A 17,890-nucleotide genomic window follows, 5' to 3' on the forward strand; every position below is an offset into this window, starting at 1 on the left:
ACCTCTAAGGGTATTTTTAGGTAGATTAGAGTACCTCATATGCCCTTCTCTTGGGCGCTTTATAGAGATGGGAAGATAGGCTACAAACAACAAAGGAAAATGATGCTGAGCTGTACAAACCAAATGCATAATCCATGTATTAAATGCTAACCAAGTCTCCTAAACTGATGTGGTTTACGACCTGTATACAATGAAATGGAATATTTATAATCAGGCAAGAAAAGAGCCAGAGGCATGACTGCTGCTCAAGTAGAGAGAGCTGGGGTGACCAAGGAAAGCTTCGAAGCATAGGTGGGAGAAGTCTTGGAAGAAGGCTCTCCATACACCCCTGCAGGAGTGCCTGAGAGGAGACATCCCAAAAAGGACCATCACAAGCAAAGGCACGGAGACAGGACTGTGTGTGATCTGGCTGGATGTGTGACACTACGGAAGTGCCCGGGAGTCCAAACCAAGAAGAAAAATTGGGGGATGGTCAGCTCAATCTCTGTGTCTGGTTATGGACAGAAGTTTTGGCTCCTGCAAGTGAACGATCTCACTGAGCATCCTGGTCAGAGTATGCCCCTCCACCCCCCACCACCAAACTGCTGCTGAGTCGGTGAGGATTCCAGAGGACACTCAGCAGGACCTACGTAATGACATTATGTGGACACAGGGCCCTGAATCACAGCACTCTGAGGCACCACTCTGAAACCTCTATTCCTTACAGTGGGTGATAAACTGATGGAACACATACCCTAGTTGGTGGGATAAGTAGGAAGTATGAATGCACTCAGAAAGACTTCAGAGAGTTTCCTTTTTTATTATTTATTTAAAAACTAAATGGAATATTTAAGCTCATCAAATCCAGTGGCTTTCAACCTTTCCTTTGGTTTTTTGTTTTTTAAACCAGAGGCTCCTTTATTCATCAGCATTTTAGTGGCTGTTATCATCCACAAGCAATCTACTGTACTACCAAGTCTTGCTATGCGTCCTGCTAAGCATTGCTCACATCGCTGCTACGTCCTCACTGCCGCCATCAGCTCTGAACTGCTGATCACAATGTTCTCCTTACTACTTGCCCAAATTTTACTCTTGTTCCGTGAAATTCATTCTCCCCACCCTATTAAGGGTGATCTTTTCAAGAGGTAAAACTGATCCCTCTCCAACTTAAAACCCTTCAATGTCTCTCTGGAGGTTTTGGGAGAAAGTCTAAAACCTTGAACCCAGCCAAAAAGGCCCTGAATCACCTGTCCTCTCCCTCCATCTCTGGCTTCAACTCAAGACACTCTCTTCCTTCTTCTGTAGGGTCCAGCCACACTTTCTGGTTTCCCAATGTACTACGCCTCTGCCTGGGATTTCCTCTTCCCCCTCCACCTCCAGCCCTTTTTCACCTACTCATCCTTCAGGTCCCAGACTAGGCTAGGTCTTCCTAATATACAGTCTTATCACACCCTGCACTTTTCCTTTGCAGCACTTATCACAACTGTAATTTTTTATTATTGGTGTAAGTTTTAGAGTAATGCCTACTTTCTTGCTAAAGTCTAAGCTCCTAAAAGTCAGGGAAATGCTTGTCTTCTTTACCAATGCATAACCAGCTCCTAGCACAGCGCCTGGCATAGAGCCTACAGTCGATCACTATTTCTTGAATGAATAAATGAATGAATGAATGACTCAAGTAGAACCACAGTACTCAGACCAATTACTATAAGAGAGGGTGGGAGCTCAGAACTCTCAGCTCCTCCTCAATGGCCCCCAAGACACCTCATGGAAATTGTGGTCTCTACCGACCAGTATGAATCTAATTTAAATTCTTTATTTTCAGACAAAACACCAAAGCACCGAGGTTATTGGATCTGTATGAGGGCACACCAGAAGAGCCCTTTTGACATCAAAGAAGATGACCATATCCTTCCACAGGGCCTCTGCTGGCAAAAGTGCTGACTTCACCAGATTATGGCTCTGACCTCACACAACAATTCCTATGCATCGAGGAAACATCCAAGGAGTTGGCAAGACTTAGGTGCTAGAAGGCAAAGATAGAGGGGAGCCCTGCAAACATGGCCATCAGAGAAAAACTGATCAGCAAATATGTAAATTGTTTCTTACCAGGTACTGCAGGGTTCCCACAAAGGAAGTACAGAGACTGCCCTGATCCAGTTCCTTGGCATATCCTAGGTCAATAATTTTGTGTATTAACTGGAATAAAAAGGGAGGAAGAGAAATAGGAGCATTATGAATATACATTGTCCTCCGATAAGAATTCTGATTGTTTGCTGATAGAGCAGGGACATTTCTGAATTTCACGGAGGTATTAGATTCTAACTTCCTAAGAACCACCAAATACACAGTAGAATGCCTTCAACATGGTAGATTTAGGGCAAAAGGAAACAAACATATGCAGTAAAAATGCTGGAGAAAGGCATATGTTCCTCCTTGCTCTGTGGCCAAACCCCAAGGGAAGGCCAACATTAACAGACCACCAGCCCTCAACATCGCTAAACCTGGACTTCAGGAGATGAAAGACCAGGCCAGTCCCTTCTCACAAGTAAATACCTTCAGTTCTCAACTGGGAGAATCAATGGCAAGAATGACTGTGAACTGAAACAGAGGGAAGCACCCTGACAGTCATGGGCCAGCTAGAAAGCTGAGGGAAGCTATATCAGAGAAATTAAGTGACCCCACCTGATTTACTACATTCCTCTCGGCTGAGCCCCTGCTTATCACCCCTAGCTAAACAAACAAGGCTGTGAAAAAGCACAGCACCAAGCCCCACGGGGAGGTTACCACCACACCTACATAGGAGGGCCACTGAAAAGATCCACTAAGAGCTCTAGGGAAACTGCAGTCTACACCAGGCTCCATGGGCCGCTCCAAATGCCTCTTCTCAACCACATCCAGAACCAACTTGGAAAGGTTTCCAAATCAGCATCAAAAGTGGATGCTTTCAAGCAAATGGAAAAAAAAAAAAAAAAGGCTATTTCCAAGAAGTGCTAGTCCCAAAGGCTGGGGTTGGGGTGGGGGACGGGACTTTTCCTTATCAGATTCCTGCAACCTGGGCAATTAACAATGTGATCCATTCAAACTTGCCTCAGTCTGAAAGCAGGAACTTTTTGCCAAATTTTGTTTCAAATCAAAAAGCATTCCCAGAGAGTCAAAGCAAATATAAACTCAAGAGAATGCGAATATAAACAAACATGAAAGCACGTCCCTTCTCCAGCAGGGAAGCTTCCCTGAGCCAGTCCCCAGGACCTTCCAAGTCCCAGGAGGGTCACTCACTCTTTGCTCTCCTTGCTGCAGGACAATGTTTTCTGGCTTTAGATCCCGATGGATGATCCTGTTTTCATGAAGATATCTAAGTGCAGAGGCTGAGAAAGTGGAAAGGGGAGTGAGTTTTCATTAAGTCTAAGAAACACTTCTCATTTCAAAATCGCCTATGCTGTGAAAGATGAATATTGTGTGCGCCTGGCCCATAGTCTGATTCCCAGTGCACAAACTCCTGGTGGGGGGCCTGGGCCTGGGCAGATGCCCCTCAGGTGATGTAAAGGAGGCCTGGCTATGTGAGCCATGCTGGATACAAGAATCTGGCTTTTTAACACAAGGAACTCATAGCCTCGCATCCATGAGGTCACCAACTACAGTCTGGAGCAGTGGTTCTCAAATTGTATTGCCTAGACCAGCAGCATCCAAACTTGGCAGAGATGCCAAGTTCTCAGATTCCACCCCAGACCTACTGAATCAAAAACTCTGGGGGTGATCCTGTCATCTATGTTTTAACAAGTTCTCCAGATGATGCTGATGCTGATCAAGTTTGAGAAGGGAAACTGCTCTGGTGTAGAGGCTCAAAAATCTGAATTCTACAGGGAGAAGTGCCTCTGGGCAAACAGCACTTTGGTCATCTGATCTAGAGTCCAATAAGGTCAGAGCCAGCCTCAAGGAAGAAGTGGAGGTCACTGAAGGAGAGAGCAGGAGCACCTTCAACCCATCTGACAGTCTGACGTGTTTACTATGCACCCAGTTGTCTGCTGGGTTCTGCGAGGGACATAAAATAAGGACATGATCCCCAGCTTTAAAGAGTTCAGAATCTAGCTGGGAAGGAAGGAGCCTGCACAATATTGGCTTTGAAGTTATCTGATACCCACAACTTTTGCTGTGAAGAGGAAATGTGATGATACATAGGAGGGCCAGGCACAGAGCAACCGGCAATCGGGCGGCGGTATCCATCTACAGCTCAGACTCCAAGCAGGTGTGATTTTTTACTTGTAAGGCAGGTTTTAATAACTTAACAGAAGTCTGAACTAACTATACTACAAAAGCAAAAAATGGAATTGGAATAAGTATACGAAGGAGATAAACTTATCTTTATTTGGAGATGATACGACTAGGTGCCTAGAAAACTCAATAGGCTAAAAACTGGAAAGAATTTAGTAAGTTATTTGGAATAAAAACAAGTATATACAAGTCAATAGCTTTTCTCTATGTCAGTTATATCCAGTTGAAAAAAGAAAAATAATCTCATTCACATTAGCAACAGAAACTCTAAAATAACAAGGAATAAATTTAGCAAAAAATAAAAAAATAAAATAAAGTAGTAGTAGGTGAAGAAAAGTATATGGCATAAAGAAAAGCAATACAAATAACATAGAAAGGGTTTAAAAGTATCTTTTATGGCAAAAGATACTATTCACAAAGTCAAGACAAAAGGGCTGGGGAAAAAATATCTGCAACACATATGCCAAAGAGTAAATACACCTAATAGACAAAAAGCTCTTATAAATCCATGAGAAAGCAACCCAGTAGAAAAGAAGGCAATTTACAGAAGAAGAAAGACAAATGGCGAGCAATGTACAAAGCTGCTCAAGGTCACAAATAATCCAAAAGGTGTAAATTAAAGCACAGCAAAATGCCTTTTTTCACATCTTCAAATGACAAGAATTTTACATAAGAAATAAAAGGTACTTTCTTACATTGTTGGAAGGAGTAAAAATTGCTGTGCTTTTTTGGGAAAAAAATATGTCAATGTCTATTAAATTTAAAAACATACATGTTGTTTGACCCACTATTTCCACCTATGGTAATCTAGTTTGTAAAATCAAAAGCACCATAATATATAAATAAGGATGCTTATTGCATACCTTGGAGTGAAATAGCCAGAAATACACTGGAAGTCATCAATCAGGGAATGGTTGAACAAATTATGATAGATCCATATTATAATAGTCAACTGCTTTAAAGTCATTTAGGTTTACAGATGATAAAACTCAGAGAAAGTATACACAGGAATGTCAATGATGCACTTTCAAGTTAATAGTGTGACCTGTGTTTTTGCTCTTTAGCAAAAAGTCAAAAGCAAATGTAATAACAACACTAAGAGAGGTTTAACAATGATAAACAAACTCATCAAGCCAGACTCAGAATGCAGGCAAGCCAGGGAGGAGGGCAGCCCTCTGGCCCGGTACAGCAGAGCAGGAGAAGAAGGCCTCCACAGGAAACCAGTGATCAGACACGCTGCATAAAGACTTTCATGCTGAATGTTTCTTGAAAATAGCTGAAAGTCAAACTGAGACAAACAACTGACTGACAACTGATTGGGGCAGTTCCATCTCAGGACAAAACCTCTAATTACATCTGCTCCTTTGAAATGAGCCTTTGATCATATAGTTCCAGCAATTCATACTTGCTCCTGATTTTTCTTTTCTTTCATAACTGAATTGAGCACATTGGCTTAGATTCACTGAGTGTCCCAATGACATGACAAACTTGCTACTGTCAATGCCTAAACAATTCTATTCCAGTTTGTTCTCTATTGTATTAACTTTTAAAGACTAATGCTTCTTAATGCATTTTCACTTTTGTTCTACTAATTTTTATTAAAGAATCAAAGCAAAGTATAATAAAATACTGTAATAATGGCATAAACACAACCTTGCACACAGGGATGGTATAACTGTTGAAATTAAACTAGCAGCTGGCAGGGAGTGCTTATGTGCAATGACTCAAAATGTTTATTGACTGATACAAAAAAAGGTCTGTTTGGGTATATGACAAGAGTGTCAGGATATAACAGATAAAAGTATGGGTGGATGTGTTCAAACGCAGAATGAAAGAAAGTTGAGACTTGCTGTATTTGGAACAAGCACATATACTCAGATTAAGATAAGGCCTCCGAAGCCGTAGATGTGAAAATCTCAGTGCAAACAACATGGGGCAAGAGCAGGGGAGATGTCCCAAGCAGCCCCCCAGTGACTGAGAAGTACGTTCAGATCAGACTGAAAGCATCATTCTCTACGCCATGCTGATTAAGGGTTGTCACCAAATCTTTAGAGAAGAGATGGCAAGTTGGTCACTGAATCCACTGATTACTATTAATAGCTGTCTATTTTCATGCTTAAGCAACTGGACATAATTAACTTTAATCCTCATTTGGGGGCAGTCACTTATTCTCAAGCATTTCTGTCGAAGTTGGAAATTAAAGAATCCTACCGATATTGTTATATGTAGTTTCTTGAATTGAGTAAAACACTCAAAACTTTGATAGGCAAACCTCTTAAATAGTTCCCCTTACAGAATCAGTCCTTAAAAAACTTAGATTGGGACTTTCAGTCAAGATGAAGGCGTAGATAGGTACGCTCCGCCTCCTCGCACACCATAGAAAGAATTACAACAAGATCTCAAAACTAGTAACACCCAGAACCATCAGAAAATTGAGCTGTACGGAAGTGCAACAACCAAGGATTTAAAGAAGACGTTCACCCAGACGGGTAGGAGGGGTGCAGTCACGGAGACAGGCGGAGCAAGGAGGAAGAGGCACAGTGGCGCAGAGAGGCAGCGGTGGTGGAAAGTACAGGAGGGACACATTGCGAGCCAGCGATCCCAGCCCCAGGCCAGACTGCACAGCCCCGGGTTCCAGCACGGGGAGGACAGACCCCGCCTCCATTCCCTCTGGCTATAAAAACTAGTGGGGGTTGGAGCAGCAGAAGAAACTGCTGATTTTCGCCCATTAAAGGGCCAGCATGGTCCTAGAACAACACAAACCCGCACACTCTAGGATTCGCCACTGGGGCAGCAGCTGGAAGGGCACCAGTCACATACGGGAAGGCGGTGAAGTGACTGGAAACGAGGAGAGTGCTGAGCAAACCACCAGAAGCCAGGCTGTGGCACTGTCCCCTCTCCAAGCCTTCCCCACACAGCCACAAGACAGTGAAGCGGGTTGCCCCACCCTGGAAATTACCTAAGGCTCCGCCCCATACAATTTACAAGTGCCTTTTCCACACACGCCACACTACTAAGACAGGGATTAAACGCAGCTCTACCTAGTGCACAGAAACAAACACACGGACGCTGCTAAACTGAGGCAACAAAGAAATACGGCCCAAATGAAAGAACAGAACAAAACCCCAGAAAAAGAACTAAATGAAACAAAAATAGGCAACTTATCAAATACAGAATTCTAAACACTGGTGATAAGGATGCTGAGAGAACTCCTTGAGTACAGCAAAAAAGTAAAAGAAGAAGTGAAGTTTACACTAAGTGAAATAAAGAATAATCCACAGGAAACCAACAGAGAAGGGAAGAAAGCTGGGATTCAAACCAACAATTAGGAACATATGAAGAAATAAACACTCAACCACAACAAAAAAAAGGAAACAAGAATTCAAAAAAAAAAAAAACAAGAATAGGCTTAGGAACCTCTGGGACATCTCTAAATGTGCCAATATCTGAATCATAGAGGTGCCAGCAGGACAAGACGAAGAGCAAGAAATTGAAAAGTTATTTCAAATAATAATGCAGGAAAACTTCCCTAATTTGGCGAAGGACATAGACATATGAGTCCAGGAAGCACAGAGTCCCAAACAAGCTAGACCCAGAGAGGACCACACCAAGACACATCATAATTAAAATGCCAAAAGTTAAAGATAAAGAGAGAATCTTAAAAGCAGCAAGAGAAAAGAAGAGAGTTACCTACAAAGGAGTTCCCATAAGACTGTCAGCTGATTTCTCAAAAGAAACTTTGCAGGCGAAAAGGGACTGGCAAGAAGTATTCAAAATAATGAAAAGCAAGAACCTACAACCTAGATTACTCTATCCAGCAAAGCTATCATTCAGAATGGAAGAGCAGATAAAGTGCTTCCCAGACAAGGCAAAGCTAAAGGAGTTCATCACCATCAAGCCATTATTACATGAAATGTTAAATGCACTTATTTAAGAAAGAAAAGATCAAAACCATGAACATTAAAAAGGCAACAAATTCATAACTATGAACAACTGAATCTAAAAAACACACAAACAATCAGAACAGGAACAGAATCATAGGTATAGGGATCATTTGGAGGGTTATCAGCTGGGAGAGGGAAGGGAAGGATGAGGAAATGGTGCAGGGATTAAGAAGCATAATTGGTAGGAACAAAATAGGGGAAAGTTAAGAATAGTAAAGAAATGGAGAAGCCTAAGAACTTGCATGCACAGCTCACGGACATGAATTAAGGGGTGGTGGGAATTGCTGGAGGGAAGGTGGATACCAGGTGGAGGGGCTCAAGGGTGAAAAAATTGGGACAACTGTAACAGCATAATCAATAAAATATACTTAAAAAATAAAAAGATAAAAATGAAGTTAAAAAAAACCCAAATTTGGTACGGCCTGACTGTTATATTTTACAAAATAGTACCTGAAGAGCATCATGAAATGAATCAAAATTGTCTCAGGCCAAGGGAACTGAATTTGATTTAAAATAAGAACTTCAAATTAAGAGAAATACTTTTGCACTTGAAAGTTTATTTAAAAACCTAAACTTCTAGCAATAGTGATAATACACATGTATAAAATTAAAACCCACAAGCTCCAAAGCTTAAATGTTCATTTGTTATATTATAATTATAGAAAAGAACTTCTAGGATAGATATGGAATACAGAGAGTCCAAGTTAAGAACCTGCCACAGGAAAACGATAGCCTCCTCCTATTATCCTTCTCAGGGCTGGCATCCAGTCATTTACCTCAGCTTTCCCTTAGCTCAAGACGTAGACAAATATATAACTGAAGAATGCAACACTTCTAGAGTTCTTATTGACGAACCAGAAACCCAAGTCAGAGCTCCTGTATATTTTTTCAGATTACAAACTACAATTAGGGAACAGATTTCCTCGTAGAAAAGGTTTCATAAGGGTTGTGTCCATGAGTCCCTATTTACTACACTCCAAGTTCAAAGGGATTACTAGGCTCCCTTAAGAACATTTTTGTTTGGGATACATTCCATAGAGAAGACATGGAAAGATAAATGGGCCTAAAGACTGACAGAGATTAGAAGAGACAGAAAAGGCAGTCACCAACTGGTGATTTAAGTCACCAATGAGTAAGAAGGGCAACAGGATGTTCATTCACTCAATAAAAATTGGCCTACTATGTGCCAGTCACTTTGGTGTCACTAGACTTTCCAAACAGCTTATAAGGCCAAGTGCAGACATGTGGAGAAAAGATTTAGTCCAGCTAAAGGTTTCTCGGCTAAAAGAGTCCCTATGACTAATCAGCAAGGCAGAAAGGCAGTCACACGAAGTGCTGAGAAAAGTGAAAACTCATGCTCTCATCCATTCAACTAGTAACTTATAAAGTGTCTTCTATTCACTAGGTGTTGTGGAAAATGTGCCAGTGAATCAAAATGTTTTCTTTACTTACTGCACCAAGTCTGGTCAACGGGCCTCAGGCCCAGAAGTCAGTCCTTACTGTCAACCGCAGGCAGAGATCACATAACATCAGCAGAGATGCTGAGTACTAAGTGAGCAGAGTAGGCCAAAATGGGAAAAGAAAGCCATGAGAGCCCTGACTGCTGTGGGTGTTGTGCTGCAAAGCAAAAGGTTCCCAGTTCAATTCCCAGTCAGGGCACATGCCTGGGTTGCGGGTTCAGTCCCCGATTGGGGGTGTTTGAGAGGTGGCCAATCAATGTTTCTCTCTCACATCGATGTTTCTCTCCTCCTCATTCTCCCTCCCTTCCTCTCTCCCTAAAAGTGAATAAATAAAATCTTTCGGAAGGAAGGAAGGAGGGAAGGAGGGAGCTGTGCGAGGAAGAATCACTGTGAGTGATGGGTCAGGGCAGTTCCCATGGAAGGGATAAGTCTAAAGCTGTACCTGAAAGATAACAAGGCTTAGGGTTGTTGGGGAGGTGCAGGAGCAGCATTCTCAAAGGAGGAGCAAGTGCAAAGGCACGCAAGAGGACTGAAAAGTGGGCTTTCCGAGCCATGCACACGTGAAGTTGGCTACAGTGGATGAGAAGAAATACAAGGTTAAAAGGTTTGGCCTTGAGAGGACTTCCGGCCAAGATGGAGGCTTAGACGGACACGCTAGGTCTCCCTCTACAACTAGAGAGGAATACAACTACTTCAAAACAAAGGATAACTAGAAATTCCAGAAAATAAAACTACACGGAAGTCCAACATATGAAGTTATAAACCAGCGGTGCCATTTGGGCAGGTAAGAGTTAAAGAGGGCAGTGCTCTTTGCGGTCGCACCTGGACAACGGCAGGCGGCGAGGAATCCCGGATCCGTCAAGCCCCTGGCGGTGCGCGACCCCCGCGAGGAATCCCGGCTGCGGCCAAGCCCCTGCCGGTGCGCGACTCTGGCGCTGGGGAGAGCGGCCGCCACATCGCCTTGAACAGTGAGGCCTAGGGGGGCGGGAGGACGGATCCCGGTCTCCTAGCTGAATAACTGTGTGAATCCATCTTGGACCCCCGCCCCCAAAGAAAGCACCACAGGGCTGCGAAATAGGTCGCGGACAGGCCGCCCCCAAAGAAAGCACCACAGGGCTGCGAAATAGGTCGCGGACAGGCAGGCGCCGGCCGGTCGCTGATTTGTGACGCGTACACAGGCACTGCCCCCGACAGCCGGCCCAAGAAAACAAAACGCATCTGTCAAAATGAGGCAGACAACTAATAGAAATCCCGGTGACACAACTCACCAGACAGCAGATAGAGAACCTGACAGATGAACAGATAAGAAACCTGTCAGAGGCTCAGTTCTGGGCCATTGTTAACAGATGGCTTACAGAATTCACAAAAGAGCAGGAAAAAGATATTAAAGAAGCGAAAAACTTTCATAACGAAAGGAACAAAACCGCATACGAGACAGAAGGAAAGGAAATAAAATCCAGAGTTCATTTCAACAAACTGGAATATGGAGAAGGAACAAGCAGTCAACCAATGCAGAGAGAGGAAATGGGAAGCAACAATGAAAGGATCAGAAACCTCTGGGACAGCTATAAAAGGCCCAACATAAGAATCATTGGTTTGCCAGAGAATGAGGAAGATGAACTAGAACTTGAAAAATTGAGTGAAAATATAATAAAGGAGAACTTCCCAGACTTGGGGAAGGGAATAGACTTGCAGGTCCAGGAAGCAAGGAGAGTTCCCAAGAGACTGGACCCAGGGAGAACCACTCCAAGACACATTATAATCAAAATGTCAAAAATTAAAGATAAAGAGAGAATCTTAAAAGCAGCAAGAGAGAAGAAAAGAATTATGTACAAAGGGGTCCCAATTAGACTATCAGCTGACTTCTCAAGGGAAACCCTACAGGCAAGAAGAGACTGGCAAGAAATATTCAAAGTAATGAAAATCCAAAACCTACAACCACGAATACTCTACCCAGCGAAATTGTCATTCAGAATAAAAGGACAGAGAAAGTGTTTCCAGGACAAAATAAAACTGAAAGAGTTCATTAGATCCAAACCACTGTTATATGAGATGTTAAAGGGACTGGTTTAAAAAAAAAACAGAAGCTAGGGAGATGAAACAAAGGCAAACTAAATAGGCAACGAGAGTGGAAAAGGAACTGTGGGTACGGGAAGCATATTGGGGGGAGGTCAACAGGGAGGGGGAATGGGGAAAGGGAGGGAGATGATATAGGAATTGGGGATCAAGGTAGGAGGGAATGGAATAGACGGAGAGAGGTTGGGAGGAACTGTATGCACAACTAATGGACATAATCTAAAAGGGGGGGACAACTGGAGGGAGGGGGGCCACCGGGTGGAGGGGAGCAGAGGGAAGGGAAATTGGCACAAATGTAATATTTTAATCAATAAAACACATTAAATCTGAAAAAAAAAAAAAAAAAAAAGGTTTGGCCTTGAGCTAATGATGGATTATGATAAAAGCGCCCTTTCAAATGAAAGATGGATTAATAAAATGGAGCTAAGTGAGGCTAGAGGTCATTACAGTAACTTGTTATGACCAATGAGTGAAGGCGGTAGGAACAGAAAGGGAAAAGGGGATAGACAACACAATGAAGGTTGAAAGTTTTAGGAGACTTTTTATTTTTACTTTGTTTTTTATTTTTTAAAAAGTTTTATTTATTGAAGAGAAACAGCAATTTGTTGTTCCACGCATTTATGCATTCATTGGTTGGTTCTTGCATGTGCCCTGACTGGGACTGAACCTGCAGTGTTGATGGATGGGGATAATACTCTAACCAAATGAGCTACCCAGCCAGAGCATACTTGGAGACTTTTTAAACAGAAGTGTATGGAGCAGGAAGAGGAGTAGATTCTAAGAAATGAGAGTCAAATTGGCAGGAAGATGGGACAAATGACACAAGAGATCAGAGTTGAACATACAAATTTTGGAGATGTGGCTGATACAGATGTCATGAGAATGGCCTGGTAGTGAGCGGTCAGTCCAGGGATGAATAGCACGGAGCAGAAATAAAAGAATGCATCTAGCAAGGCTCTCGGCAAGAGAGGGTGCATTAAGAGAGAGAGGAGAGAAAACTGTGGGAAGCAGTCAGGATGGGAAAATGGAGTGAACATTAAGACATTCTGGGGCAACTATTCTGAAAATCAGCTACTTGAATAATGAAAATGGACTATTTAGAGCTAGAAGGGACCTTCTCTAAGGTTACCTAGCTCAAATTCCTTGTTTTAAAGTTGAGGACATGTAGGCCAAGAAAGTTATCATAGTTTTCCATAAAAAAGAAATGGAGAGATAAATAGACCAAAAAGTTCCTCACATAAGGAGAAAGAGCTGGGAAAGTAAAAAGGCCGGAACTGAAAGATAGTTGTCTTATTATTATACTCATTAATCTGGTTATTTGTGCTTTCCAAATGATCTAAATCTCTGAGATCAGGTAATCCCCTTTTGTTATAAACCCACAATTAGAGAAACACTAAATAGAGAGCCCAATTTTTTGATTTCTAGAATAGAGCCCTGTGTTCTCTTTGAAACCCTCTCTGCCCTTAATGTTGAAGTACTGAATACTGCTAGGAGCAGCTCCAATAAGGACAGAGATGGTGACCCAAAATAAAAAGCACAGATAAAAATAGGGAGTGGGGTTCCTGAAGGCTCAGAAGACAGGATGGTCAGTCACCATAATAAACCAACCATCTGGAGAATCAAGGAAGATTGAGTCAGATCTCAGATCAGATAAGGCCCTGGCAAATGCACAACTGGCCCACCCAGCTGGGCCAGGCATGGGCAGGTCCCCACCCCTCAGGGAGCGGAGACACGGGACTCCAGAGTGTGGCAATCTGTACCTTAATCTTGAGTGCCAAGGAATCTTCTCCTCTACTGGCAGAAGGAAACACACACCATTGTTTTCCAAAGATGAGCAAGGCTGTTTCAATAGAATCCACTTAGATACCACTTTCTTAAGCTATTTTAGGACCACATTAGGTGGAAGACAAATAATTTCCAGCTGCCTCTGACCCTGTCTCTGGATCTCTTACCAGCATAAAAGCAATGGTCTAACAGGACTGTCCTGGTGGAGGATACACGGCTTACCCATGTGCCAGGCATCCCGTTCATTTTCTCTGTGGACATTGCAATATCTTCTCGGGCAATTTAAAATTCACTGGATTGCCTGAGGGAGTGGGGAAATGCTGGGGTGGGGGTGGGGGGCAGCAAAAGGAAAAAAAATCAGGACAACTGTAATAGCATAATCAATAAAATATAATTTAAAAAAAATTCACTGGAAAAATCCTACCCATGTCTACTGTATTATTCTTGTCACTGCTCTGAGAGGGCATCTCTGGGAGGTTAGCAGCACAGAAGATATGGGGAGTAAACAGGTTTAACCAGAAGAGAAGGCAATGAATCTGGACCCAGCAGTCAAGGGTGTGGCAGGGCCACTTATCTGAAGTCAACTTGGCAGAGAACAGAAGTGGCAACTCCAACAAAGGGAACAAGGCGCCAGCACTTGAAACAAACTGGAACAAAATATGCTCAGGAAATGTTACGGAATACAAAAGAGTTATGTGAGATGAGCTCCAAAAAAAGCTTTTGAACTCTGGCTCAGTGACAAAATCCTTGCAAAAGAAATAAATGTGGTGAATCTTGTACACAAATCAGAAATAGGAATAAAAGCAAAATACAAGTTTATCAGCCACCTCCACCACAACCACAAACAACATTCAAAAGGTGGCTGAGACAGGAATGCGTTTGACAAAGGGAAGTCTCATAAGACAACCTCCTGCTGGATCCCAAGCTCAAGTCAATACCCAAATTAGCGTGATGGAGGTTTTTCAGCAGGGGTGCTATCATCCAAATCCAGAAGCGGAAGGAAATGAGAAAGGAACTAACACTTGCTGGCTGCCCATTCTGCCAGGAGCAGAGCATGGTGCCAGAAGCTTTATGTACATCATCTCATTTTATCCTCATAATAATTCCAATGAGGTAAGTAATGGTTCCATTTCACAGCTAGCAAAATCAATGTTTTTGAAAATTAAGTAACATGCCTAAGATCACACTGTCAATAAGTGGAAGAGCTAGTATTTAACCTGAGAGTGTTACATATATGTGGATACACTCTTTTTTAATACATCCTTATTTTAATTTCCCTTGAGATTTATTTCATTCATTTGACAAGTGTTTATAGAGAGGCTGCTATATAAGGCAGTACTGTTCCACAGGCTGAAGGTATAACAATGACTAAAACCTCCACTTTCAAGAATTTAATTCTAGTCTACTAATAATTCAAAGCCTCATTATTTCCAACTTGGGGTTGCAGAGAGGAAAGATGGGGAATCAGTGACATAAAGGGTTTTAATATATTCATCTATATATAAGAGAACTGAACAACATTAAGCCCTTGAGAGTTTATGTCTTGTTTTTTCTGATTTATGTATAACTTAAACACAGATGTACAACTTGAACAGGTAATAAATAATATGAAAGCTACCCCACAAGTCAATGCTAACTGGATACACAATGTGCCCAGACCAAAGAATACAAAACCAGAAGAAGTTCTATTAATATCACTAGAGAATCACTTGAGGAAGTATAAAAGTTATATAGGTACCTAAGTCACTAATTTAAGACTTTCTTAACAACTATCTGCTGCATGCACAAACGAGTAAAAGAAAAATATTTGAAAATAACATTTTTAAAAATGACCTGAAGCTATAACCAGGGAAAAACAAAAGTTGTCCATGAAAAGCAAAAAATATTCCCCAACCTACTAACTTGCTTTCAACCCAACTTAACAGAGAATAAATTAATGATCTATCCATGGGGAAAAATAAATCAACTAAATGTCTGAGCAAAATGTAGATGGGTGAGTCATGTAGCAAGATGCCATGAAAACAGGTGAGATTCTTGACCTATGGATTAGACCCTGTGGGTAGACAGACAGGATCCTTCCAATAGACCCACAAGGGCCAATGTATGAAAGAATCAGTCTGGCCAGCAGTGGATGTCCAACCAAGTCAGATAAAATTGGTGCCATGTCAAATTGCCCTCACTCTGAACTCCATTCAACAGACAAAGACACAGGACAGAGAAGGAATCGGAATTTTCTATGTCAGATTGTTTGGATCCAAACCTTAAATATGTCATTGCTTGACTCTGCCCCACTTCATTCCATCAAAAGTGTCAAAGAGTAAGGAAGAAGCAGACCCACAGCAGCAAAGCGAAGTGCCTTAGAGACTAGAGGCCCACCTATCCTTCCAGGCCAAGACTTAAAAGAACACAGCTTATGGCAAAACGGTAACAACAGGTGAACCTAGATGACATTGTATGTGGGTTTCACTGTATTATTCTTTTAACTTTTCTATGTGTTTGATGTTTTTCTAAAAACTGAAGTGTCAGCATACAAAATGAAGCTTCAAAAAAGTTTCAGTGAGAAAGGGATAAAAATGGTATGTATATCACTCCCCAGATCTCAGAGCAAGACGCAGCGCTAATCAACTCCAGGTAACGCTAAACTTTAGATCTTCCAAGAGTCAATTTGTACCAACAACCCTGGAGATTAAAAATAATCTTTCTCTCAAGAGGCCTGGGAAGCCCCTCTGTCACTCCTGATGTATATGTCGCTAGGCTGGCGCCATGTGCTGACTACCTGTGGAGTTCCCCCTCAGAGTTCCCTCCTGCAGTAGGCATCAGGGGCTAGGAGGTTGCTTCTGGCCTCTGCAGTCTCCCCGAAGCCAGCCTGGTCTCCCCAGAGAGTGCCACAGACACCCTCACTGAGGGCACCAACAGTACCAAAGGACTAAACAAGGGCAGTTTTTCCTACACCTGTGTTGGCAAAAGAGCTGCCAATGTGGAAGTGGAAAAATCCATTGCCAAGGGATGAAATTCATTCAAGTGACAACCTACTCTATTACTGGTCATTCCAGGAAGGTAGGGAGTGGAGATCTTTAATGGGAAAGGAAATCTGTTATTCTATACACATAATTCACTTCATGACTTAGTCCGGAAGGAAGGGAACTCTATTTGAGTTCAGTGCCTGCCTGACTAGTCCTTTGTTGCCCTCCCCACTCTGTCACCCCTCAACCAAACCCTCTGCAAAGACCAGGGGGCCAAAATATCACCCCTCCTGTGCTCACAGGGGCACCACACACACTCCCTGGAGGGCTCGGCCTGACCTCCAGGGCTAGGATTTACCAATGTCACTCAGCAAGGTGAGGATGGCTCCTTCCCGTAGGCCACAGCAGTTCTCAAACTGGTTCAGGTACTGTCAAGAAGATAAAAAGAAGTGTCAGACTGAGTGGTCACCAACCACCAATAAGCCCTCCAGTGGCTTTTGCCAGCTGAAGTCATCTGAGCGCGGTCCTGGCCTGGGCTTTGGGGACCTAAACTGACAGCCAGCCCAGGGAAGCAGGACTGGCAGAAACTAGCCCAAGGCGAAGGAGGAAGCTGGACTGAGAGCTCTCAGAAGTGCCCACTTACGCACAGTGAGCTGTCCGTGTCACTCTATGATGATGGATTTTCAGTCTCACCTGTGCTGCTGTTCTGAGGGAGACAGAACAGTCTCAGCTCAGCCACAACTGGTCCACTGCTCCTGAGCATCCCGCAAAAGGCAGGGTGGAAGGCAGTCACTGGGGTGATGATGACAGGAGGGGGTATTTAATGAGCACTTACTATGTGCCTCGCACCAGGCAAACCTCTGCACAACTTAGCTGGGAAAGCTTTACCTGCATGTCTCATTTCATCCTCCTCACTGCCACTGAGGTAAGTACTGTTGGAATTTCCATTTCATAGGTGAGGAACCTGAGACTGGTGGGGGCCAGCGATCTGTCTGCTCACACAGCCACTCCAGGGCAGAGCTGGAATATGAAGCCATGTGTCTGAGGCTCAAGCCCAAACACTTAACTCATTTGCCCTCCTGGCCCTCTCAGCTTACTGAGGGGCTCCATATACTGCTGAAAATTGGCCTCAGATGAAGACAATGGAGAAAAACCTTCCCAACCATGAATGTCCAAGAGCCTGTTCCTGAGCCAGGCATACGGACTCCACTCTTTCACTCTGTTCCAGCTTTTACATTTGCTTATGTGCTGGCCAAGCTTGTCTCTATAACCAGGGTATAGATTTTGGACTTTTTAGAGAAGGCAAAGACAGGCTACCTAATCTGGAGAACAAAGGGAACCCCATCACTCTGAGCAGCAGCACCCTCCTCCAATCTCCCCCACCCCACCCCATGGGTAACAAACAACATTGACA

The 17,890-nt window shown here is 43.0% G+C and overlaps 1 protein-coding gene across 7 annotated transcripts in view; it reads right to left on the reverse strand.

The window, feature by feature from the left end:
* The window catches only part of IKBKB (inhibitor of nuclear factor kappa B kinase subunit beta), a 53,022-nt gene that overhangs the window by 20,523 nt on the left and 14,609 nt on the right, over positions 1-17,890 (reverse strand). For all 7 annotated transcript variants that reach the window (XM_090258857.1, XM_090258856.1, XM_090258858.1 and 4 more), the window contains 3 exons: positions 16,835-16,904; positions 3,256-3,344; positions 2,086-2,175 (listed from right to left, as the gene is read on the reverse strand). In XM_090258857.1, the coding sequence (XP_090114983.1) occupies positions 2,086-2,175; positions 3,256-3,344; positions 16,835-16,904 (249 nt within the window). The remainder of the gene's footprint in view (positions 1-2,085; positions 2,176-3,255; positions 3,345-16,834; positions 16,905-17,890) is intronic.

Source organism: Furipterus horrens, unplaced genomic scaffold (assembly GCF_987537825.1).
Source record: "Furipterus horrens unplaced genomic scaffold, mFurHor1.1.pri manual_scaffold_12, whole genome shotgun sequence".
NCBI classification, from domain to species: Eukaryota; Metazoa; Chordata; class Mammalia; order Chiroptera; family Furipteridae; genus Furipterus; species Furipterus horrens.